Genomic DNA, 25,680 nt, shown 5'->3' on the forward strand with positions numbered 1-25,680 from the left:
TCAACACAGCTGATAGCATAAGTCACGATATATAGTATTAGTATCCATAACAGCTCAATCGATTTAATAACCTAACCGATTCAGGAAGACGCTACTACTCAAATGAACATCACTTCCGTGACCCGCATTCGTTCGAGGAAACTGGTAAAAGCAAGTCGTATAAAATATTATCGTACAATTCTGTGAAACGCGTTACTCACAACGAACGGCTAAACCGTTTCACGTGACACGTGGGGGCGATAGTTACACACGTGCTATGACTGGCTTGTTGTCTGTTTCGCTAGAAGATTGCGTGTACGAAGGAAATTAAGTTATAACAAAGTTATAGGATAGCACATTAAGTCGCCTGGAAGGTGTCTCGCCAGTTAGCCTTGACTTGTGTCAACTTTTCAACACAGTTTAGTTTGGAATAATTAATTCAGCTCAGGATGAAGATCGACGGCAATATAAGCTGCAGTCAAATGCAGCAAAATTGGACACGATATATGGTGATGACGGACACCAAATCGCTGCGGAAACCGGCTGAATTCCAAGAAGAAAATGAAGTTCATGCCACAATTCCAACGAATAAAAACTTGGCCAAGCATTTTGAGTCCAAAAACCCAGTTGAAAGAGGTATTCAGAGCACTCCATGGATATTGAATACCCCTGTATGGACATTCCATAATAGCTTAGTACAGACTGGCGTTACGCATTACGAAGGTGGATGGCCAAAGGATATTGATACGCACGACGAAGAGATTACGGCACGGTATCGGAGGAAACAGGAAAAAAGTGAAGCGTATCTATGCCAAATGAAAGGACTGTCCAAGGTTAGCACGGAATATTGATTCTCTGAATTCTGTTTTTTGGGGATAGCCTTGACAGGCTGACAGACAGTTCAATCGTTTTTATTCGGTTATAAAGTTTAAAGTGGAAGCATTGGATGCAGTTGTTCAGTCGAAACATGAGTGCTGCATTCTTGTCTGTTGTATTGGGGCGTAGAATATTTCGAGCACGCTCAAGAGCGTTATAGATTTAGACACATTTCACACTATAGTTAACATCGCATGACCTGGAAGTGGACTTGAAAATTTTAGACAGGTTACAATAAGCAAATATTTCGAGTTCATTACTAAGTTCCATGAACAAACCCTTAGGTGTTTAATAATTGGTTTAATTCACTGACGTTACTCGACATTTTTAGGGTTTATGAAATGGACGAAATTCATTTTTGTCAGCTGAGATGCTCGAACAACTTTTTAACTCCATTTTTGCATTTAATGCAAATGTTTTAATGTTTTAAAATGTGTTTGTGAATGGTTTCTTTCTTCTTGAATGTACAGTTGTCCACCCCCAAATCAGTATTTATTTACGTCAATCAAAGTAGACTTCATCTTAAAACTATTGCTAACATCACAGATACAGTTATCTAATTATAGTGTTCATTTTTTTTCTAAGAGTGTTTCGCGACATCGTTAAATCAATAACTTCACAATATTTATTAAAAAGACTCATCATACTATCAACTGGCCCGGCCATGGCATATTCTGTTCTATAAGAATTTAATACAAAAAATTTTCGTGTTCTTAATGAGCGTGTAGGAGCATAAAAGTTTAGTTTTCCTAGCAAATTTACCGAACATATGCGTTGTGAAACTAAATCGTTGACAAGAGTTACCGAAGCAATTTCTCTTCTTTTTTCAAGCGTTTCTATATTAATGAGCATGCAACGCACACCTACAGAAATGACCTCACTAGTGTTAATTTGCCTTGAAGAAAGCAAAACTTGTGGCGTCAAGACTGGCGATATAATGAAGTACGTTCCTAACAAACAATTTTGTTGTTTTATAACTTGTTAAGTTGTCATTAGACGGATTTCGACTGAACTAAAGATTAATAAGCTGTTATACAACAAAATTGTTTGTTGGGTTTACTTTCAATTAATAATAATAAAACTAGATGAAACGAGTATAGTTTCACACGCTTTCTTCCTTTCTTTCCCTTCGACGAAGAAAACCAAATACTGACAAGAACGCAAATAACGTAACGGGAATGTTAAAATAAATTTTTATAATGAAATTCAAATGCTTTGTTTGACTTAAACTTATTTTACTTGTAACTTTTACCTTTTCTTAATCCAAAATTATATGAAATTCGTCTACACTACCGTAAAACGGGGTGCATAGAAACAGTGGGGCGAATAGAAACAAAACTTCTAACCTTGAAAATTTTTATTACAAGTCTTTGATAACATTCGAAGGTCATTTAAAAAAAGTTCCTGTGGTAGTTCATTAGTAAACAAGCCCTCCAAAACCATTTATGTGTAAGAAGCACTCTTATCAGTTTGCTAAAAAAGATTCAAAATGGAGGCTAAGTTCAGAGCGATTCCGAGTGCCAGAAAACTTTGGCTATGGAAGCAATTATGTGCCACTCCGAGCTTGTTCGTGTGCTGTACTGGGTGGGCAGTAAAGCATTTCAATTCTAACAGTGAATTTGAGGATTGCCGCAAGGTATTTATCAACCTTTTACTTATATTTCACCGGAAACTCCCGGTTTGTCAATTTACGGGTAGGGATACCATTCGTCCTGATTTAGCAGGACATGTCCTGATTTTGAGATCCATTTAGAGCGTCCTGATTTATTTTTCATATTATAGCTTTTGTCCTGATTTTTCTGAATGATGCCGGATATTCAAAAAGTAAGCAAACTGTTCAGTACTTTCATCTTGTCTCCGGGAAGAAACGAATTTTTCCTTTGGTTGAATCTTGACGAGAGAAATTGTCTAGTCGTTGAAACCTTTAAACGTTTTTCGACAATTGTTGAGTTTATTTCGAACAGTTTACTAGTGTTGCATTTTTTAAGGTATCTACTAACGCCTAATAAATCAAAGTTGTACAAATGAATCGTTCGGGAAATACGTTATATATGAGTCTTTTAGCGTATTTTGAAGTCCAAATCTCAAATTACGTGTTTTATTTATTGATACCTCAAAAAATAAAAATAGCTTAGATCAAATTTTCGCTGGAATAAAGTTGTCCTGATTTTTAACTCCGACGAAATGGTAACCTTATCTACGGGGCGAATAGAAACAACGCAATTTGTAGATAAACAATTTATCTACACGGATTTCAAAATTTACGCGTTTTTCACGCAGATTTGGAAATTTATGCTATTTTTTACGCGTTAAGTATCCTTCGCGTAAGAAAAGACTAAGAAAGAAAAGTACTTACTAAAGAAGCATGGTAATTTTAAACATATCGACTGCTTAGGCTGACGAGAACTGATCAAATATCCTATAAAAACCAATCAATATCTTTTCGACACACAACTACGTCTATACTGGGAAGCAGTCTGTGAAGTAAGAAATCAGAAAAAAGAATTATTAGTTTCCATTTAACTCTACTAGAAACTGGAGAAGTAAATATTGAATTTAGTCCGTACAAATACGTATTTCGACTGCGACATACAGTCATCATCAGTGCTTATGAGGACTGATAAAGAGCAAAGCACAAAGCACACAGTTCACGAGATCCGATTGAGCTGAAATATTGCTTAGTATTACAGATTTCTCCATCATAATCAACCACAAAACCTGCTTTTTTTATAACTAAACCGAGACTTGAACGAAACTGTTAGGAAAACTTTCGTTATTTTGGAAGTTACGTTTTTTAGAATTTTGGTAAAAGCTTCTTTTGTTCCACGAGATCTCTGTTTATGGTATAAGAATATAGAGATTTACTGAACTCGAAAATTAGTTGTTTTACGAGTTTTTTTGGCAACAAATTTACGGAGCTCCAAAGCTGCAACTCATGCTTGTCATTTCTTCTCAGAGAATCACTGGCGTGTAGGAGAATATCTTTTGCTGCGTAAATAACTGCCCTCACACTGGTGGACAAATCGACGCACTTGCTTGAAGAGAGCAGCGAATCGTGTGTATCTGAGTAGCTTTCAAACCGAGGCAGAATCAGATATATCTCACCAGAGAGATAATAAACTGGTGTGAGCTTTCTTACACGAAAGGACATTAAGTACAATAACTATAAACTCATTGCAATGCTTGCATTGCATCATTGGTGACGGAATACGCACGGGGTATTGTCGAAAGAACCACAAACAGAATATTTTTCCTTGGTTAAATAATTCAATTTATAAACTACACGTAAAAATAAAATTATTTCTTATCTTAACCAAAAACGGAATACGAATATGAGGTTGTTTTGTAGAACTCTTTTGGTTTTCGTACATCGCTAACACATTTTTGTTGTATTTCGGCAGACGATGGAACATGCTATTCTCCAAAATAGTGCGTGTGATATCTATCAAAATTATTTCGAGGACGTTGAGCAACATGAACTAATCGAACAATTTAGTTCCAAAACGGTTCACGTTTATAAAGATTATTTAGACGTAAGACGATCTTGCACCTACATCAGTTGGTCAGAAGAAGGTATACATTTTGTCTCTACGCACTGCAACATAGGAGAGATTAATAATACCGTCACGGATTCCTATATCTGGGATATTGGTAACTGGTAAAATTCTGGATGTTCCAGTGTTGTACATTTTTATGTTGAGAAGAGGGTATTACTCTCTGACTACTCCACTGGTGCGTCCATAGTCGAAATTATTGTTAATTTTTGTCAATTTCAGAAAATCCGAATGTACCATTGCAAACCCTTCTGCCACCGTATCAAGCTCGATGCATGGAGTATAACTTCAAGGACGGCCGTCAGCTGGCCGGCGGACTACTTTCAGGCCAGATCGCCATATGGGACATTCGGGTTGCGAACGAGCCCGTTGAGGTGACACTTCGCGAGGCCAGTCATAAAGACGTCGTGACCAAGGTTTTATGGACCGGTACGAAAACATCGAATGAGTTTCTATCGGGCTCTACCGACGGAAGAATCCTTTGGTGGGACATGCGTAACCTGAATGAACCATATGATTACCTAAATCTCGCGCCAAAAGATGCTCAGAACGTGGACGCAAAGCGTTGTTTCGGTGTGTGTGCCGTGGAATTTGAGCAAACAATGCCAAACAAATATACAGTCGGCACTGAGAATGGCATAATCTACAGCTGCAGTAGAAAATACAAAACACCCGCTGACAAGATCCAGGCACTTACTTATGCTCACACTGGTCCAGTGTACTCTGTAGAGCGTAATCCACTGTTTATCAAAAACTACATTAGCGTTGGAGATTGGCAAACGAAGATCTGGACGGAAGACTGCCGCGACAGTCCCATCGTGTGGACGAAGGAGTATGCCGTTCAGCTGACCTGTGGAGTTTGGAGTCCTACTCGATGTTCTTTGGTTTTTATATGTCGCATGGATGGAGTGATGGACGCTTGGGATGTCATACATCGCTTAGATGGACCTGTGCTTCGAATCAAGGTGGGTGATCCAAGAATTGTAGTTAGAGCGATAGGTAGAGTTTTTTTACAGGGTGTTCCTAGATCACGGGGGTATTTATGAAAATACCATGTGGTCTCCATTTTTCATGATGTCTATATTTAATTTTTGCCATCAAATACTTTCTCATCAAGTCAAGAATCGTAAGTGAAAATCATTGCATTCATATTTGATGGTTATTTAAACCATTCCCAAACGATTTCTAACGATGAAAATATTCTGAGCAATTAGAGAACAGATTGATCTTCAACATACAATACAGGGAAGGGAACATATTCTAAGCAGCTTTAGGAACCGCCTGTGTATTGAGACGAAATACTCGAAATGTGTTGGATGAAATTCAAACAAAAGTATATCAATCTGTTCTCTATCTTTTTCTCTGTCAGAACTAGTTTTCAGATTGTGAAACTAAGTTGGCAAACTTTATCAATAATCAATTAAAGTTACCAATCGAGGGACACTATTTCAATCACCCCGAATAATGAAAAGTATTGGCAGAAATTGGGTTCGAATCGCCGAATATCAAGGAAATATATATATATATATATATATATATATATATATATATATATATATATATATATATATATATATATATATATATATATATATATATATATATATATATATATATATATATATATATATATATATATAAATACATACACAAAAATAAATACACAAGAAAAGGTTAGTTTATGATATTTGAATTTTTGTGGACTTTCTCCCGGCTACTTAACATGCAACATCCATATGACTTGTACTGCCCATTCTTTAGCATAGCTAGCAGAGTCTAATGCTTGTTCAAGTAAAATTGTGGACCCGCTAGATTTTATAATTTTTAAGCTCACGCTCTATGAGGACCAAACTGTAGGGGGGTTCGCCACAGAAGGCAGAATCACGAAAGGCAGAATCATGAAAGGCAGAACTCTATGACCATACACACAAGGCAGAATATTTCAAAAGGCAGAGTTTCGAAGGGCACGAAAGGCAGAATCACTGGTAGCAGAACCTGACTCACGATAGCCAAGTGCGTGAAGGCAAATTGGTACGAATCCTGGTCACGGTTTCAAAGCTGCTTCTCTACATTTATTATTTAATATTATTTGGTAACCACACATAATAACTGGTCACACAGCAATGACCAGTTTTGATGGGAGGTATAAATCAAGCCTAATTATTAGATCCGAAACGCGCAAACTGGTTTGGCTCATGTCCTTAAGACTCACGGCATCGCGGAGAGTAACTTTTCGATGTTAGATATAACTTACACTAGTCTCAACAAGCCGGTTATAATTAACATAAAACAATTCATGCGGCGAAGACGCATAATTGAGGGCAAGGAACCGAGGCGGCACAAAGCCGCCGTAGTTTCCGCGGTCCGAGCCGGCCGCCGACCCTCCGTCGGAAGCGTATATATATATATATATATATATATATATATATATATATATATATATATATATATGTATATAGATATATATATATATATATATATATATATATATATATATATATATATATATATATATATATATATATATATATATATATATATATATATATATATATATATATATATATATATATATATATATATATATATATTATAAATATTTGATCTAACTAATCAGTGTATACAGTGTTTTTTCGCTTTTATCAACTCGCTTTTTATCACTACTAGCCAAATTCACGCTCGATTTTCTCACGGTTTTTTTCGTTTTTATCACACTTTAAAAAAAAAACTTTAAATCAAGAATAAAGTAATTCCAGTTGTAAAAAATGCATTCGAAACATCATTTTCACTTGTGTCTTGTGTCCTTGCATGTTTATAGTTTTATGAACTCAATTTATTTGATCAATTTTCTGAGGCAACCAAGTGTCATATCTATTGCAAATAATTTGTGTCATAATTTTGAGGAAAATGAACCGTGGAATACGTATTTCATTGACTTTGAAGCAAAAATTACGTTTTATTAGAGCAGTTGAGAAAAAAAATCTGTTAACAACTCAAATAGCCCTACAGGGGTCCCCTACGAAAGGCAGAAAATCGAAAGGCAGAATCACGAAAGGCAGAATTATGAAAGGCAGAATATTTCATAAGGCAGAACAACGAATGGCAGAATCACACAAAGCACGAATGGCAGAATGAAAAATTATCTGTTTTCTTTTTAACAACACACACTCGCGGCCTTTGGCCGACTCTATTGTCCAAGTGTATGCTGTCCTCGCTACCGCTCGTTCGGACTTAACTAAGGAAAAGAAAACCTGTTTGAATAATCCTAGAAAACCAGTAGATCAGTTGTTTGTATGCGAGAGGCCGCCGCTTCCGACGGCGGGTCGGCGGCCGGCTCGGACCGCGGAAACTACGGCGGCTTTGTGCCGCCTCGGTTCCTTGCCCTCAATTATGCGTCTTCGCCGCATGAATTGTTTTATGTTAATTATAACCGGCTTGTTGAGACTAGTGTAAGTTATATCTAACATCGAAAAGTTACTCTCCGCGATGCCGTGAGTCTTAAGGACATGAGCCAAACCAGTTTGCGCGTTTCGGATCTAATAATTAGGCTTGATTTATACCTCCCATCAAAACTGGTCATTGCTGTGTGACCAGTTATTATGTGTGGTTACCAAATAATATTAAATAATAAATGTAGAGAAGCAGCTTTGAAACCGTGACCAGGATTCGTACCAATTTGCCTTCACGCACTTGGCTATCGTGAGTCAGGTTCTGCTACCAGTGATTCTGCCTTTCGTGCCCTTCGAAACTCTGCCTTTTGAAATATTCTGCCTTGTGTGTATGGTCATAGAGTTCTGCCTTTCATGATTCTGCCTTTCGTGATTCTGCCTTCTGTGGCGAACCCCCCTACAGTTTGGTCCTCATAGAGCGTGAACTTAAAAATTATAAAATCTAGCGGGTCCACAATTTTACTTGAACAAGCATTAGACTCTGCTAGCTATGCTAAAGAATGGGCAGTACAAGTCATATGGATATTGCATGTTAAGTAGCCGGGAGAAAGTTCACAAAAATTCAATGGAGAAAAATATCATAAACTAACCTTTTCTTGTGTATTTATTTCTATCTTGAACCTATATCTCCTTCAACCATGAAAGTACATCATTTTATTCAAAATATCATAAATTACAAAAGAATCCAACACAAAAAGTTAATTTTTTAACATTTCGCTAAATTCACGGTTTCGCCAAATTCACGGTAAATTTTTTTTTACCGTGATAAAATCGAAAAACCACTGTATTAGATTAAGATACATCAACACTCTAAATAAGCGATTTGAACACGAAAAACCAACGGAAACATGCCGCAAAAAAACAACTTGATGCTGCGTTCTAAAAACTTCTAGCGGCTCCCCAGTTGCTCTGTTCTAAAGGAGGGAGACTACACGTACAACTTAGATGTAAAGACAAAAGCGAGTTCAGTTGAAATAAATATCTCTACCTATTAGCACGCGTTTTTTAGATTCACCAGCAAATTACATCCAAAACCAATTCTTGTGAACTTTACGGTTAACATTTGGTCCAATCGAACCGGATGAACGCTTTTTGATGGTTTTTGAGTATTTGCAGTGAAATTCCGGTTAACACGCGAAACATTTTGGATTCCACCGTGTGGAAAAGTACTGGCATAGTTGCCAAACGACGCGTCGTACAGTGCTGTTCGTGCGCGTAACATGTTCAATCGTGATCGGTCTTGCTCGAACTTTCTATGAGTGAGGAAACGCCAACAACAAGTCGAAACATAACCCCGAAGAATCTTCTCGACGCTTTAACTGGTGCATCTGATAACTACGTATCAGTGCTAGAACAAAAACAGGAACAGAAGCGTAAAGAAATGGCAAAAAAGCTAGAGCGACTTCTTGATCTGCGTGATATGGCAAAAGAAAAAATGCATCGAATCCGTGAAGGCTTAAAGCAAGCAGAAGTCAGTATTCACTGGTTAAATTGACAACTTGATACACTACGCCGGTGTAATAACGACATGCAAAAAACGTATTGGGAAATTTGTGACATCGTTCCTAGAGATCAGCGGCAAGAACACAAAAATGAGTACATTCGTGCTGAGGAGCTGTATACCGAGTTAACTGTGCAAATTCAAACCGAAGTTACAAAATCCCGCCTCCGAAGCAGAAAAAGTGCAAGGAAAAATGAATGCGTTGGCCCCAGCCTTTGTTCCGCAGCAGCCAGCAGTAGTTAGCAACTCGACACCTCACCTTCAGGTTCCGTTGCCAACATTTGATGGCAGTCTTTGGTTGTAGACGGACTTTCTGAAATGATTCTTGTCAACTTAATAGCTAAACGCTTGGACAAGGAAACAAGGAAATTGTGGGAATCACAGATTCCAGTAGATGAGCTGCCTGCTTACAGTGATTTGATTGACTACCTACGGGAGCGTAGTCGCATACTGCAAAAAATGAAAGAATATACCGAATCGCGTCCTACTAATGCACCAAAGCAGGAAGTCAAATTCGAGCAGAAACCCACTCAAGGCAGGAACTTTGTGCAAACGTCGTCGAAACAGTCCAAGGAATCATGTATCTGCTGCAACGGTGATCATCAGATTTATAAGTGTGACACATTTAGAGAGCTCACTGTGAATGATCGGTACAATAAAGTCAGGCAAGCCGGTCTCTGCTTTAATTGTCTGCGGCGTGGCCATCGAACTGCCGCTTGTAACTCAGACAACACATGTAGAACGTGCAAGCGAAAGCATCATAGTCTTTTGCACGATGATAAGCCAGCAGCCCCTAAGGTTAAGGAAAGTACACCAGCTACATCAAGTGCAGCTACATCGAGTTCAACTACTGTGGAAGAACAGCGGGAAATCGCTGTGCAAACGCAAGGATCAGTAAACTGTACAAAATCATTTATGCTGAAACAGCAAGTGCTTCTTTCGACGGCGGAAGTACTTGTTCAAGGTTCCAGTAACAAGAATGTACTATGTCGTGCCTCATTGGATTCCGGGTCTGACTGCAACCTCATCAGCGAGTCGCTAGCGAGAAAGCTTAACGTTGCTATGGAAAATGTTAACTTCGAAATGATAATCGGCGCGGAATTATTTTTTGAATTGTTACAAGGTGGACGAATTAAACTTGCATCTGGAGCTCCCATGTTGGTTGAAACACAACTTGGCTGGATTGTCAGTGGCACCGCTAGACTGGATAAATCGAATTCTACTAATAGTGTTTGCCATCTAAATTGCGTCGATGAACAACTGAACCGTACGCTAGTAAAATTCTGGGAATTGGAGACGTGTCAACAAGCATCGCCACACACGCTAAGGGAGCAAGCTATAGAGAAATATTACGAACAAACAGTCAGTCGCAATGATACTGGTCGATACATTGTCAAACTGCCTTTCAACGAAAACAAAGCTCAACTCGGAGATTCATTGGAAACAGCACGAAATCGATTCAATCGGCTACTACGATCTTTTGCAAAGTCTGAAAAAAGAAGGCGCTACACTCAATTTATGGAGGAATATTTGGCTTGAGGTCATATGGTTGAAGTCCATGACCACCCCGATACTTGTTACTTCCGACCTCACCATGCTGTTTACAAGGAATCGAGTTCCACCACGAAAATCAGAGTCGTGTTCGATGCTTCGGCGAAAACGACGTCAGGTATTTCATTGAACGACGCGTTGGAAGTAGGACCTACAGTGCAAAACGATCTTATCACAATACTGCTTCGATTTTGTTGTTATCCTGTAGTGCTGACTGCCGGCATCCCAAAAATGTACCGCCAAGTGCAGGTGCATAAAGATGATAGGAAATATCAGCGTATTTTATGGTTGAATGCCAACGATGTGGGAACATTTGAATTAACCACCGTTACGTACGGTTGCGCCAGTGCTTCTTACCTGGCAACGCGAACATTGATGCAATTGGCGAAGGATGAAGCACACGAGCTGCCCCTCGCAGCTAAAGTCATACAAGAAAATAGTTACATAGACGACTTTCTCACTGGAGGTAATACAGAACACGAGGTAATTGAAATTTACAAACAACTTTCAGAAATACTGAAGCGAGGAGGTTTTGGGATTCATAAGTTCTGCAGCAACAGTAAAACTGTCCGAAACATTATTCCGTCTGATCTACAAGAAGCACTGTTCAATTTTGAGGAAGCCGATATAAACTGTATGATTAAGACTCTCGGTTTAATATGGAATCCTAACGACGATTACTTCGCATTCAATGTGAGTCCAATCGATAGCGTGTCCAATACGCCCCCGACGAAACGCAGCGTACTTTCTGCTATCGGACTTATTTTTGATCCTTTGGATGCATAGGTCCTGTTATCACGACAGCAAAACTGCTGATGCAAGACTTGTGGAGACTTAAATTGAATGGGGATGATGAATTGCCGATCGAGCAGCTCCAATTGTGGACTACTTTTCGAGAGCAGTTTCCATCGATTAACGAATTACGAAAACAACGATGTGTTATTTCAAACAAGACAGCAACAGTAGAACTCCACGGCTATTCGGACGCTTCCAAACGCGCTTACGGAGCAGTTTTGTACACGAAAAGCATTTTCCCTGACGGCACGGTTGATGTTCAGCTGGTGTGTAGCAAATCCAGAGTGGCACCTTTGAAGCCCGTGACTATTCCTCGACTCGAACTATGTGGAACAATGCTTCTCGCTCGTCTTGTGGAAAAAACAACTGCAGCAATGAAAATTTCTTTTTCGACTGTCACACTTCATACCGATTCGCAAGTGTGTTTGAGTTGGTTTAAAAAATCACCGCTTGCTTTAAACCAATTCGTGGCAAATCGCGTGGCAACGATACATGAGCTTACTCAAGATTACAACTGGTGTTATGTGCGATCTCAGGAGAATCCTGCTGACATTATTTCGCGTGGCGTTCAGCCAGCGGAACTTCTTACAATGAAACAGTGGTTCAACGGCGGCCAAAATTTATGGTCTCGTGGTCCCTCATCTGTTTAAGAAGAAATTTGTTTGGATAATGATCAACTGCCGGAGCTGAAACCGATTGCGATTGTTGCTGCTGTGATAGGAAAACCACAGATCACACTAACAAGACTAAGCAATTTTCGACGTCTGCAACGGGCGTGGGTATATGTATTGCGGTTTATTAAGATCAGTCACACAAAGGTTCGTAATGCATCTCCTATCCAAGCACATGAAATTGCTGAGGCAACGCATCTTATCATTAAGTTCGTACAGAAGGAATCCTTTGAAGAACTTTTCGATGAACTGAAAGCGGGAAAAAGAAAATTAAAGCAGTATAGAAATCTGGCTCCATTTATTGATGCGGACGGACTTATCAGGGTCGGCGGTCGTCTCAAATACTCGTCTATTCCTTATGATGGAAAGCATCAAATTTTACTTCCCGAGAAGCACCATGTGACACAAATTCTCATTCGTCAGTTGCACTGCGACAATTTTCATATTGGGCAGCAGGGTTTGTTGTGTATCGTTCGCGAACGTTACTGGCCAATAAATGCAAAAATCTTGATTAGAAGAATCGTCTCCAAATGCTACACCTTCTTTCGTCAAAACCCGCCGACAGTAAACCAATTTATGAGCAATCTCCCAGATTATCGAATTACACCATCTCCTGTTTTCTCAAATACCGGAGTGGATTATGCTGGTCCAGTATACCTCAAGGAGGCTGGAAAAAAGAAAACGGTTTACAAGGCTTATATTGCTCTCTTCATCTGTATGGCAACAAAGGCCGTTCATATTGAGGTGGTATCAAATTTGACTGCAGAAAACTTCATCGCTGCTTTACAAAGATTCATCAGCCGACATGGTATGGTGGTCAACATGTATTCCGACAATCGGACGACGTTCGTAGGTGCAAATCATGAGCTGGCAGAATTACGGAAAATGTTTGAAAATCAACAAAAGGTGAATGATTTTTGTGCTTCTAAGGGGATTCAATGGCACTTTATTCCCCCACGTAGCCCTCACTTTGGTGGAATATGGGAGGCTGGGGTTAAGCCAGCCAAACATCACTTGAAGCGTGTCATAGGGGAAACAAAGCTTACATTCGAGGAGATGACAACCTTTCTGACGCAATGTGAAGCTATCTTAAACAACAGACCGCTATTCCCGGTTTCGGATGACCCAAACGACATCAAAGTGTTGACACCGTCGCATTTTCTGATCGGTAGACCAGCATCAAGTATCCCGGAACCCTCTTACGCTGAAACGAAGATAAATCGATTAAATTGTTGACAACATCTCCAACTGATGAAAGAACATTTTTGGAGAAGATGGTCAGCAGAATATCTGCATCACTTACAGTCCAGACCGAAGTGGAACAACCAGGTAACAAACATCGATATTGGTGCTGTGGTAGTACTTAAGGACGATAATGCTCCACCGTATCAGTGGCGTCTTGGACGCATCGTGGCAACACACCCAGGAAAGGATGGAATTACACGAGTGGTAACAGTTCGTACGGATACAAAGGAATACCGTAGAGCAGTATCAAAATTATGCTCCCTTCCGACTGTTGATCCGCTGGACTCAACGGGGGGAGTATGATGCTGCGTTCTAAAAACTTCTAGCGACCCCCCAGTTGCTCTGTTCTAAAGGAGAGAGACTACACGTACAACTTAGATGTAAAGACAAAAGCGAGTTCAGTTGAAATAAATATCTCTACCTATTAGCACGCGTTTTTTAGATTTACCAGCAAATTACATCCAAAACCAATTCTTGTGAACTTTACGGTTAACACAATGTTCTAATAAGTTATAAAGTCCGTTTAAGTTAATTAATTTCTTTATTACGACACAACTTTATGCTACGAGACTCGATATAACAATGAGCACGCGATGTGAGCTGTGCTTCTTCTCTACCTATATATGTCTGTATTTGTGTTACAACGAGGGGCACTTGAATATCATAACATCCTCTCTTTTCTATAAAAGTAGGTAAACTACAAAACAAAATCGTTTAACTTGTCTGGTAAACGAGTAACCCTCTTTGGTCGGTAATTTGTTGTCGGTATAGTTGCAGTCGGTGTAATTGGACAAACTCCAGGTGTTTTCAATGTTGACATTTCTTTCAACGGTGACGGCACTGGTGGTGATAGCGGTAACATCATCACAGCTGGCGGCTGTACTACCGTTGTTGAATCGGCAATCGTTTGGTTAGGGGAAACGGCAGAGACACAATCTTGGTTGAATACGGCGGTTTTGTGGCTTTGTGACAAGTCCTCTGAAGATGACCTGCGGATTGGCATCGTATCGGGATCCTTACGCGGCTTGACGTGAATTAAAGAACGACGATATTCTGTTCCGTTCACATTAACCAAGTATGATCTATCATTGTACTGCTGAGAAACCGTTCCTGGTTTCCAAAGTTATGACGAATCTGGGTTCAGTTGAACGTAGACTGGAGATCCAACTTGTAGCTCTGGTAAGTTTTTTGTTTTCCTGTCATAATGTAATTTTGTACGCTTGCGATTCTCTTCTATTTTTTTCGGAACGTCATTCACGACCTTCGGTTGAAGATTGCGCATAGTCATCGGAACGCCACAGCGCGTAGAACGTGAAATTAAACGTGTAACAGGACTGGAACCAATTCTGTTTCGTATGTTTCGCCAGTGCAATAATGAATACCAAAAATCGGATCCGCTCTCTTCTGATTTCTTCATTAGATGCTTAGTGATTTTCACTGCTGCTTCTGCCTTCCCATTCGCTTGCTGATGGTAGGGAGCAGACGCAACCAACTCGAAGTCCCAATCAGCAGCAAACTTAAACATTTTGTGACTGGTAAAATTCGTACCGTTGTCACTCACTACTCTTTGCGGTACTCCAAAACGGGAAAAATTCTGTTTGCATGCTGCGATAACGCACTCGGAATCAAATCCTTCAAGACATTTACCTCAAAAAAATCTGAAAAGTGATCAACTGTTAATAAAAACTTTTGTTTCCTGCCGTTGAGCTCAGCGAAAAAAACGTCCATTGACACAAGTTGGAAAGGATGTATAGGAATTTCATGGGACTGCATAGGAGGATTACATTGTGATGCAGCAAACTTGGCACAAACTGCACAACTTTTCACGGCTTCTTTTATTTGAACTGGCATCCCTGGCCAAAAGAGATTAGCACGAGCCAGCCGCAATGTGGCTTCAACTCCATCATGACTTGCGTGGCAACTTTCTATCATTTTTCGTCTAAGTTTGTGTGGAACTAGAATGCAATTATTACGGAAAATTAATCCATCCTGAGTTGAAAGTTCATCTTGGTATTCAAAATACATTTTGATGCTTTCAGGGATACTTTCATTATTCTTCGGCCATCCGGTACGAATGAAATCTATGATCAACTGCATTGTTTGGTCTTTTTCCGTTTCTACGATAAAATCGTTCAACTTGCTACTTGACACGCATAGAAAATTGCTTAATTTAACTTCTTGAATTGCTTTAAATATTTTCAAAATAGTTTCTTTTTTGTACTCGTCGTTTTGGTCCTTATTTGTCGACGGTGCTCGCGATAACGCATCAGCGACAACGTTGTTCTTACCAGTTAAAAACTCGATGGACAGATTGTACCGCTGGAGATTAAGGAGCATATGTTGTAAGCGTCGAGGTGCATTCAGGAGGGGTTTTTGAAACACAGCCAAAAGTGGCTTGTGATCTGTTTTGACTGTGGCTTTCGGGTTTCCCATTATTAATTGGTCGAACCGAACGCAGGCAAAGACTATTGCCAGCAGTTCTTTCTCAATTTGCGCGTAGTGTCTCTCTGAAGCTGTTAGCGTTCTTGACGCATAACCAACAATCTCGCCGCGTTGAAATACTGCTACCCCTAACCCGGTACTGCTTGCGTCACATTCTATAGTTAATGGTTCATTTACATTATAATATCGAAGAGTTTTCAAGTCAGAAATCATCGATTTTATGTGCTTGAATTCGTTTTCTTCCAAAGCACTCCATGTCCAAGGCACTTCCTCTGAAATTAATTTTCGTAGATTGGTCAAGTTGGTGCTGAGATTTTTAATGAATCGGCCTAAGTATGTAACCATTCCTACAAATCGATGAAGCTCCTTACGATTTAAAGGTCGAGGATACTCCCGAATAGCGCTAATTTTCGACTCGTCTGGCTTGAGACCCTCGTCACTAAGTACATGTTCATAAAATTTCACCGACCTTTCACATAATTTCAATTTCGATTTATTGAGCTTTACATTAAGTTGTTCCAGGCGACGCAAAAGAGCTTCTAGACACTTGTTGTGGTTCAGTAACGCCTCCTCAAGAGTATCACCGACACCGTACACAAGCAAGTCATCTGCGATGCACTCGACACCATCTAGACCTTCGATTGCTTCCTGTAGTTTGATCTGGAATATTTCTGGTGCTGACGCTATACCGAACGGAAGACGAGTCCAACGATAGCGACCGAAGGGTGTCCAGAAAGTTGTTAGTTTACTGCTATCCTCGTCGAGCTGAACGTGCCAGAACCCCTTGTGTCAATAGTTGAAAAAACTTTGGCCTTACCTAATTCCGGTGATATTTCATCTAATGTGACGAACTGAAGGTTGGATCTTTTTAGTGCTTTATTCAGCAACACTGGATCCAAGCAGATTCTAACTCCCGACTCTGGTCCTCCTCGCTGAACGATCACAAGATTACTGACCCATTCGGTATGGTTTGTTTCGTTAGTAATTATTCCAGCTTTCTCTAAAGACTCCAATTCGTTCTTTAGTTTTTCGCGCATTGCAATCGGCACGCGCCTTGGAGGTTGGATAGATGGTTTCACCGTTTGGTCCAACTCTAAGCTGACAGTGCCTGGGAGCTTACCGTACCCGACGAACAGATTACGATGATCATTGACAATTTTCTGTGCCTTTATTCGGTATATACGGAATAACTGTTCAGCATCTGTGGGAAGCTCTGGCTTGACAAATGAGACCGTATTACAAAACTTTACCAACCCGAGTTGACGGGAAGCATTTGCTGACAATAGGGGACGATGATCGACATCTACCACTTGGAGTAGCAACAGAAACTTTTTACCCAGTCGACGACATGGCACTTTTACTTGTCCTAGGACCTTTATCGGATTACCTCCAAAGCTTTGCAGACGTAAATGGCAGAAACGGCGGATTTTGATTGTGGCAAAATTTTACTAGATTGTCATGGCCAACAAGACTTGTATTAGCCCCTGTGTCTACTTCACACGAAACAGTGTCCCAATGTTTGTCGAATTTCAAATTAATTTCCGCCAACACACTACCTCCCTTGCTTGAACTGTCGTATATTTTGCTTATTTCATACTCTTCTTCACTTTCTTCCGATGATGATTCGTTCCTTGTTTCGCCTTCACTGGATTGACTATTGTCTTTCACTTCTTTAACGTGCTTCGATTTCCTGGATTTTGCCGGCAATTTGCACATCTTTTCGAAGTGATTCTTTTTCTTACAGCGATGACACCGTTTGCCCAATGCAGGACAAACACCTTTAGCAAATACATGGGCCTCACCGCAAAACTTACATCGGTGAGATGTTGATTTTTTATGAGTTTTTGTTCTGGTTACTTTATTTACCTCAGGAGAGATTCCGAGCTCCTGTGCTCTAGTTGCAGCAATTTCTTCAGCTCTGCCTAAATCTAAAGCTTTTACCAAAGTGATATAAGCATTTTCGTTCGCAGACTGAGCCATTTGTTGGACGTTACTAGCTTGTAAGTAATCAGTTCCTCAGTTAGCACTCCCAATTTAGCCACTTTGGCTAGAATTTTCAACCTTGAGTTGTAATCGTCAATGGATTCGACAGATGATTATACCGCCGAGAAGAAATCGAGGCGATCAACAATTATATTCCTTTTCGTGATTATCTTTTCTTTAATTGCTGCAAGTGCTCTTTGTGGATCAGTTTGCTGCTCTGCAGTAAGCTCGAAGTTAAAAAAACTTTTTTTCTTGCGTTCTCACTAATTATCGACAGTAGAAAACCCACTTTTCGGGCATTTTCCGCTGTAGGCCATTTATCCATACCGATGGCTTTCGAATAATTTTCCCAGCTTCTTTCAAAAAAGTCAAAATTTTCTGACATATCACCTTCTAACGACAGTGGCGGAGGCTGTGGAACTGGGACACTGGAAACATTAGATGTTTGTTACGTTGGTCTGTTATGAACCGATTGATCACGTGATGCAGCTGACACTGTATTCATTAGTTGTGTGAAAATTCTCGTTTGATGTTCCAAGAACATCTTGAATTGATCGGTGTCCATATTGATGAGAACACAAAGTACTTTTTTGAAAAATGGCCGCCGACGCGACTAAAGCACGAAAACGTAAATATAAAAGAAATACTCAATATCCGCGATATCAATGACGCCGGAATAGTTAAAAGCTTGCGACCACTTCTGTCACCATGTTTTAATAAGTTATAAAGTCCGTTTAAGTTGATTAATTTCTTTATTACGACACAACTTTATGCTACGAGACTCGATATAACAATGAGCGCGCGATGTGAGCTGTGCTTCTTCTCTATCTATATATGTCTGTATTTGTGTTACAACGAGGGGTACTTGAATATCATAACACACAACTTTTCTAAAAAATTCCGAAATGCGCGCAAAAAAGTTTTGATTTAGAAATCCGCGTAAAAAAAGACCTTAGCGAATATTTTTAAATTAATAAATTTTTGAGTGATCTTTTACAAAAATCTACTTTTTGAGTACAAAACTACAATGCATGACAGCCATATAAACACAATGTTCACCCGCATCGGAGACAACTCAAAATAGAAATATAATATAAAGAAAATGCGTTAAAACAATGATTCGGCTTTTGTTAACACAATTATCAATATGGTTTGAATTTTATTGCCCAACTTTTCCAACTTTAAGTATCGATAATTCTTTTCTAGGAGTTTTCCGGCAGATCGTTTTCATATGTTCAAAAATACTGTATATCAATCTAATTTATAGCTTTCAGATGTGCCTTTACTCTCATTGAGGGTTCATAAAAGTGGAAAGTTGATAGCCAACGGTACGGAAAGCGGTGCTATCTATTTAACGGAAATATCTGACAACTTGACATTTAGCTCGGCGAACGACAAACCAGCACTATCAGGCATGCTAGAGCGTGAGATGCGACGGCAACGCCTTCTAGAGGCAAAGATCAAAGAAATGAAACTGAAGGAAAAGGAACTGGAACGAGAGAGGATACGGCGACAGATGCGAATGGAGAAAGAGAACTCTATCGAAGATGAAGAAAGGGACTTGGTATTTGAGGCACAGCATCAGTTCTGGACCAAAATACATGGCCGCAAGAGCTTGAAAACAACATTGAAAGGCCTGCGAATGCGTGATGCAGGCGTTAATCTGCTGAAACCAAGCAAACGACTTATGCCGAAAAAGGAGAATAACTAATCTTACGATTAAGTTTTTTACGGGATTTGTCTGATTTTTCCAAAAGTATTACAGAAAAACATAGAGTTCTAGGTTTTTGAAAAACATACAAACTTGTATTCATATTCGATGGTGACAGAATAACACACAAACTAAAAATTTAATGTAATTGAAATTTTGGAAGTGGAAATTTATTTATTTATTTTTTTTTATTATAAATGCACTTTAACTATAAGTAAGAATAAACAATCTTTAGGATTTGGGTATACGGTAGATTTATAAGTCATCTTTAGCCAAACGTCACACGAGGGTTTTCGGTTAGTCACTACTTTAGTCATGCTAAGATTGGTCATTCTGGTTTGATTGATTTGTAGTATTAGACTAAAAGCACTGATCAGGTCTAGAAAACTTCACGGCACTCGTAGTAAATACAAATGTACAGCATTCACCGATGGGTGTCATCATAGTTTAAATTTCAAGATAATACGATGAACAAACGATTTTATTAGTTTATATAAAACAACATTTTTATATGTTTTATTTCACTGAGAAAAACCGTCGATTATAAAATGCGAATAAATCTTACATCCTAGAGCATTTATAATTTTTCCTCTTCGTCCTTGCTTTCATAACCAACGAACTTCCAATTTCTTTCAATTTTTGCACCTATTCCACTAACTTCCTCTCGGAAGAGGTTTGTGTATCGTTGCAACAATTCTTCGAGCAATTTCACTTTCAGCTCTGGTACGTATCGATTTACGTAAGACCAAATATAATCGATGCTGGCCCCGTGAGGATGTACTACTAGAAACGTAGAAACCAGCGTTATTACTCGAGCCTCGTTTGGATCAATTGTTGCAGGTGGGGGCGCTTCAGGAGTTGGTTCTACTATCAGAATTGGAGCTACTATCGAAGTCTTTGCTTCCGCTTCCGAAACATCGTTTTCATCCACTTCGGATTCTGCTTTGGACGACGAGGAAGCATTCGTTGTGCAGGACGATAGCTTTGACTGGGTGGTCGCAATTTTGGTTTTGAGAAGAAGTTGTTTTACGTTAGCATGCTTTAATTTATCCTCAAGTTCTTGAATTTTATTGTTACGCTCCATTTCCTTGTAATTGTAATCCAGCAGTTGTGTCTGCAAATTTCGGATTGTCTCTTGAAGAACTTGAATTTGCATTGTTTTCATTTCAAGATCCGAACGAATTGATTGTGTTTCTGTTTCCGAGCAACTATCAATTCTTTCCTGAAAACGAGGCAAGCATTTTGAAATACCACATTATAACTTGGACAAAAATCATCCTATTATAAATTTTGAAAACGTAAATTTGCTTATAACAATTACCCTATAAAAATTACGCTCTTAACTGCTCACGGCGCGCTACTTTCTGCAAAATCATACGCTTGTAGCGCAACTTATATTTTAATAGATTACCTCGAAAATTAATTTCACTTGTATGAATGATTTATTTTTTCCTAAACTTACATTTTATATCATATTTGTTGTTTTTTTTACTACGACCATGTTCACTTACTTTCCTGATATCCCAGCGCGATTTTTTAGAATTGGATCCGTCATCATCGGATAAATCCATTTCATCATCACCGACATCGTCCAATTGCACGCTCCTGACATCCTGTAGCCAGTATCGGAGGAATTAGGAAAAACCAAATTCATTTATGTTAGACAAAGCAATCCGTCTCTGCGATTCATAATCTTAAGTCTAGGCTTATTGATATTTTCATTCTGTTACTATTGAGATTGTAATATTATTTCAATAATTATATCAAGAGAATAAATTACTGTATTCGATGTTTCCTGATTTTCGGTATCCTTCGATGAGCTTTTATGAGACATATTAGCAAGTGCGTGAAGTAGCGCTAGTTTTTCTCTATGCTTCGACGTAAAGCACTTTGAAGCTAAAAGCCAGATGGCATTTATGCAAGTTACTAGCATGGGTTCACTCAATAGCTAGCGTATGTCGAGTTTTTATACACCGCTTAGCTTCGCTATCATTACTTACCTTCGGTTTCCAAAAGATATAATGTTCTTTAATATGAATTTGCTTTGATGTATAATCAATTCGTGTTTGTTGATGATAAAAACGAGCGTTTTACCTAATACCTTATGCAAAATATGTTTGAAAAATCGTAAAATAAAAAATAAAAACATGCTGTGCTAAGGTGGTGTAAGGTAGCATTTAGTGATACTTGAAAACAAAACAACGGTAGTTTCACATCTCGAATAAAAGGTCAAAACAACCAAAGCTACTCGTTCATGCGATCATTATAATCCCACAAAAAACGTAGAAGATAAAAAATGATAGTAGATTCGGAAAATGAAACTAAAATAAATTAAGCAAGCATTATTTCTTTGGATCATAGTATAGGAAAAAGTTCAAAGCAGAGCCAAATATAACGTCATGAAACAAAATTATAATATTTTTCTAATTATTAAAAGACATCAATAGAACGTTCACTTTTTTGTTACACCGCATACATTGTTATGTTTTTTTTTTTCTAGAAGTTATATATAATCCATAGTTTGAGATGAAAAATCAATCAAAATCAGAATCTTTTTACTTTTAAAACTTTTTAAACATAGCTCTACGTTTGATATATTATTTATTTATTTATTATTGAAGTTGGTGTTGTTTTTGAATGAAGTTTGTGTTGAAAATTTAAAATGATGAAAACATGCTTTACTTTCAGCTTTGGAACACACATTGTTAATAGCCGAAACAAAATAACACGCCTAAACTCAGTTAGTACGAAACATTAATATGAGAATTACACACATGCACATGCAACGACATAAGCAGAACATACATACCAGTGATTGTTTTTTCCAGGCGTCGATGTTTTTTCTCTGGGCCTTAGTAAAATGATCCCAAACCTTCTTGTGACTGGCCGCAGTGAACACTTTTTCAATCTGATTGACTGAATTGGATTGAAGTGGAAAATAATAACAGTGATAATAATGATAGAGCATTTTACGTTCGTATTTCTGCTGTATGTTTGTATGTGTGTAGTACGGGCTCATGGGAAAGGCAGATAGGATTCTATTTGATGTGGTTGGTTGGAATATAAATTATGGAAAACTTCGTTAGTACTTTTAAAAGGAAGAAAAGGTACAACACTCGGGAAAAAACGAATTTATGTACACTTCTGTCATCAATGGATGTGCAGAATCTACGTTTTCATCCGGAAATTGTCAGAGAAAAAATGTCAGCGACTGAAAAACCTTTTTGTATTTTTAATTATTAATCGTAAAAGCAACTTATTTGGAAGTGCTGGAAATGAACGGACCAAGGACCAAAGAAAAATGACGAAACGAATATTACACTTATACTACATCGCAAATTACCGTATGCCTCCTTACTGCCATTTGAAGGCGAATTGCCATGTTTGTTGGCTGGTATTCTACATTCTGTTGTGCGTAATATACGATTACATACCTTTGGTGTGTATGAATTATTTCCTCACCAAAATAACAAGGGCTATATTTCGCCCGCTTTCCGGTTTTTGGTTCTATTGAGATTTGTGTAAAAGAAAGTTATTTTCGGAAATACAATACCTTTGAAAATTATTATTCGAGAACGTTTACAGCATCCTTTATAACTATGTATTGACTAAAATATTCCCGAAGGTTAGTATGTTTGGGCTCGGAATGTTAGCTTCATATAGGGATTTTATTGTAGGAGAGTACTGAATTGCCGATTGAAGACAAATTGGAGTAGAATAATGATTTTGGTTGCTACTAAATGAAATTCAAAATCAGTTATCTAAACCATTACGTTTCAATGTTTTTTTTTCAATTTTTTCAACCCACGAATAAACATAACAATCAACCAACACTCATTACTCTCTCCATTATAAATGGAATTTAGGGAAGGATATGGGATCTGACCTCTAGCTGCTGGGTCGCAACCACTTCTACTGCCAATGAATCCAGATTTGATAATTGTATGATAAAGAACTAAGCAGTACTTACATTCAACTAACATGCTCTGCATTTGTTTTCGATACATTTCCCGCGCACGACATAATTCTTCGTCGCAAATCGCCTTTTCACTAAGAAGTCGGCGAACGTGCGAGTTGGTGCTTTGAATCATTGTGTAGAAGTTGTTAGCATTCTTCTTGCTGCAGTCACCTCGTTCGAGCCAGGTTATAAGAGTTGTAACAGCTTTGCCGAAACTTTCGTCATTTTTAAGTTTTTCTGCGACTGAAGTAGCTTCATGATCAGTATAATGTATAACGGGTTGTGGGGAGAGTGGTCGAAGCCGGTCTTCTTCCACTCTTTCGCGATGCCGTCTTTCGCGCTGCAGTTTACGCTGCCGACACTCGTAGTCATACTGATCATCGCGGGCATGAGCATAATCGACGTGCAACGTCCCAAATGTGGAAGGATCTTTTGGTTCCGGTGTAGTGTAATTGAAACCACCACTGCTTATCTTGACCCGATAACCGGACAGATAGATAGCAGAGTCCACCGATGCCTCGAAAACGTAGCGGATATGGCAAAAATTTTTCTTCGAAAAACGTAGTGTTGTAATTTCTCCGCAGCGTTCAAAAATTTCCCGAATAACTTCTTCTGTGATTGAGTTCGGTAAACCCCCAACAAATACCGTCCGACACCCTGGTGGACGATCAATTGTTTTTGGTGCAGGCGCATTTGGATTCGGAGGAAATAGTGTACATGATTTGCAATATATAACTTCTTTCCCGTCCTCTGATTGAGTTAAGTTTAAAGCTTGTGATGTTATATCCACACCCGAATTTATCTGTTGTGCCATTACAGGAAATGTTTGCATTCCAATCAAAGAAGAGCCGTCCATCATATTTACCATTCCAGGTGTCATCATCATGAACCCTTGGGATGGCTGTATTAGCTGATTGAATAAAATTTGTCCCCCTGTACTATCTACAGCAAGCTGACTTGCTTTCTGTATCAGGCTATCCTTTTTCTCGCTGCTAGATGGAACTTCTCTTGCTGATTCTCGTTCTGAAGCTGACTCTAGATCCATGGGAGCTGCACCAGATTGCGAATGACTAGATTTTCGCGTGAAATCTAGGGAACTGTTATTTAGGATTGTGGCCGCATTAGTTGTGGTTATCGGAGTTATAAAACCGCTGCCGTTGGCAATTGTTCCCATGATTGGATCTGTCGAAGACAAGTAGTAATCGAGTGAAAACAGAACAAAATATTTATGTTGTATCTCTACTTACGCATCGCCGTAATTGCATTACTAGACAAAGGATTTATGGTAAACGACATATTTCCTTTTGGTAATGACACTTTTAAATAAAACCCAACCCAATCTAGACTAAATTCTTTATTAGTTGCTTAACAAATAACACACTTGTCAATCGATTTTCTCTCTGTACACTTTTTCATCCTCTAGCTCCGTAAGCCCGTAAGGCTCCGTCATATAGGGCACGAAAAGTATTCAAACACAAAATTTACTCCAGCTAAAAACGACATCTACATGCAACTAGAAAACCTATTGGCGTTGACGGCGTTGCTGATTTGCGATGACGGTGTTGCTGCTATTTGTTTGGTTTTGCATGCGAAAAAGAAAAAAGGAAAAAAGGAAATATTTTTGATTTTGTCATCACGCACATTTTGACAATTACATATGAGGGTTGACGTAGGTGTGAACAGCCTTCAAAATCTCTTTCAACGTGAATAAACCGAAGTGGTCAGTTTTGAAGTCTAAACTGAGTATGTCATTACTCAATGAGTATAAAAGAGAGATGAGGAGGAAACTTACTAACACTTGCACGCGCCCCTCTGCTCATCCTCCTCTGCCCATAGTTGATGCCAAATAGTGACGTAGTTATTTGGGTTTCCCATTGAGTTCATCTAGTTGTTTACATTTGAAGCATTTACTAATACTAGAAAATTTCACTCTCCTCCTCACCTCTCTTTTATTCTCATTGGTCA

At 38.8% G+C, this 25,680-nt stretch overlaps 2 protein-coding genes across 2 annotated transcripts; one reads left to right on the plus strand and one right to left on the minus strand.

Moving 5' to 3' along the window:
* Positions 1–141: 141 nt before the first annotated feature.
* LOC129721380 (dynein intermediate chain 3, ciliary-like) lies at positions 142–20,259 on the plus strand. Its single transcript, XM_055673891.1, has 4 exons — positions 142–812; positions 4,257–4,506; positions 4,632–5,374; positions 19,314–20,259. Exons 1-4 carry the CDS (start codon positions 429–431, stop codon positions 19,755–19,757), a joined length of 1,821 nt encoding a protein of 606 aa, XP_055529866.1. The 5' UTR covers positions 142–428; the 3' UTR covers positions 19,758–20,259.
* LOC129721379 (ecto-NOX disulfide-thiol exchanger 2) lies at positions 20,221–25,239 on the minus strand. The gene is made up of 5 exons (XM_055673890.1): positions 24,963–25,239; positions 23,728–24,897; positions 22,567–22,673; positions 21,269–21,370; positions 20,221–20,979 (listed from the first exon to the last, which is right to left on the minus strand). Exons 1-5 carry the CDS (start codon positions 25,009–25,011, stop codon positions 20,335–20,337), a joined length of 2,073 nt encoding a protein of 690 aa, XP_055529865.1. The 5' UTR covers positions 25,012–25,239; the 3' UTR covers positions 20,221–20,334.
* Between the last annotated feature and the right edge of the window lie 441 nt (positions 25,240–25,680).

The sequence above is a fragment of the Wyeomyia smithii genome, chromosome 2 (genome assembly GCF_029784165.1).
Source record: "Wyeomyia smithii strain HCP4-BCI-WySm-NY-G18 chromosome 2, ASM2978416v1, whole genome shotgun sequence".
Lineage (NCBI taxonomy): Eukaryota > Metazoa > Arthropoda > Insecta > Diptera > Culicidae > Wyeomyia > Wyeomyia smithii.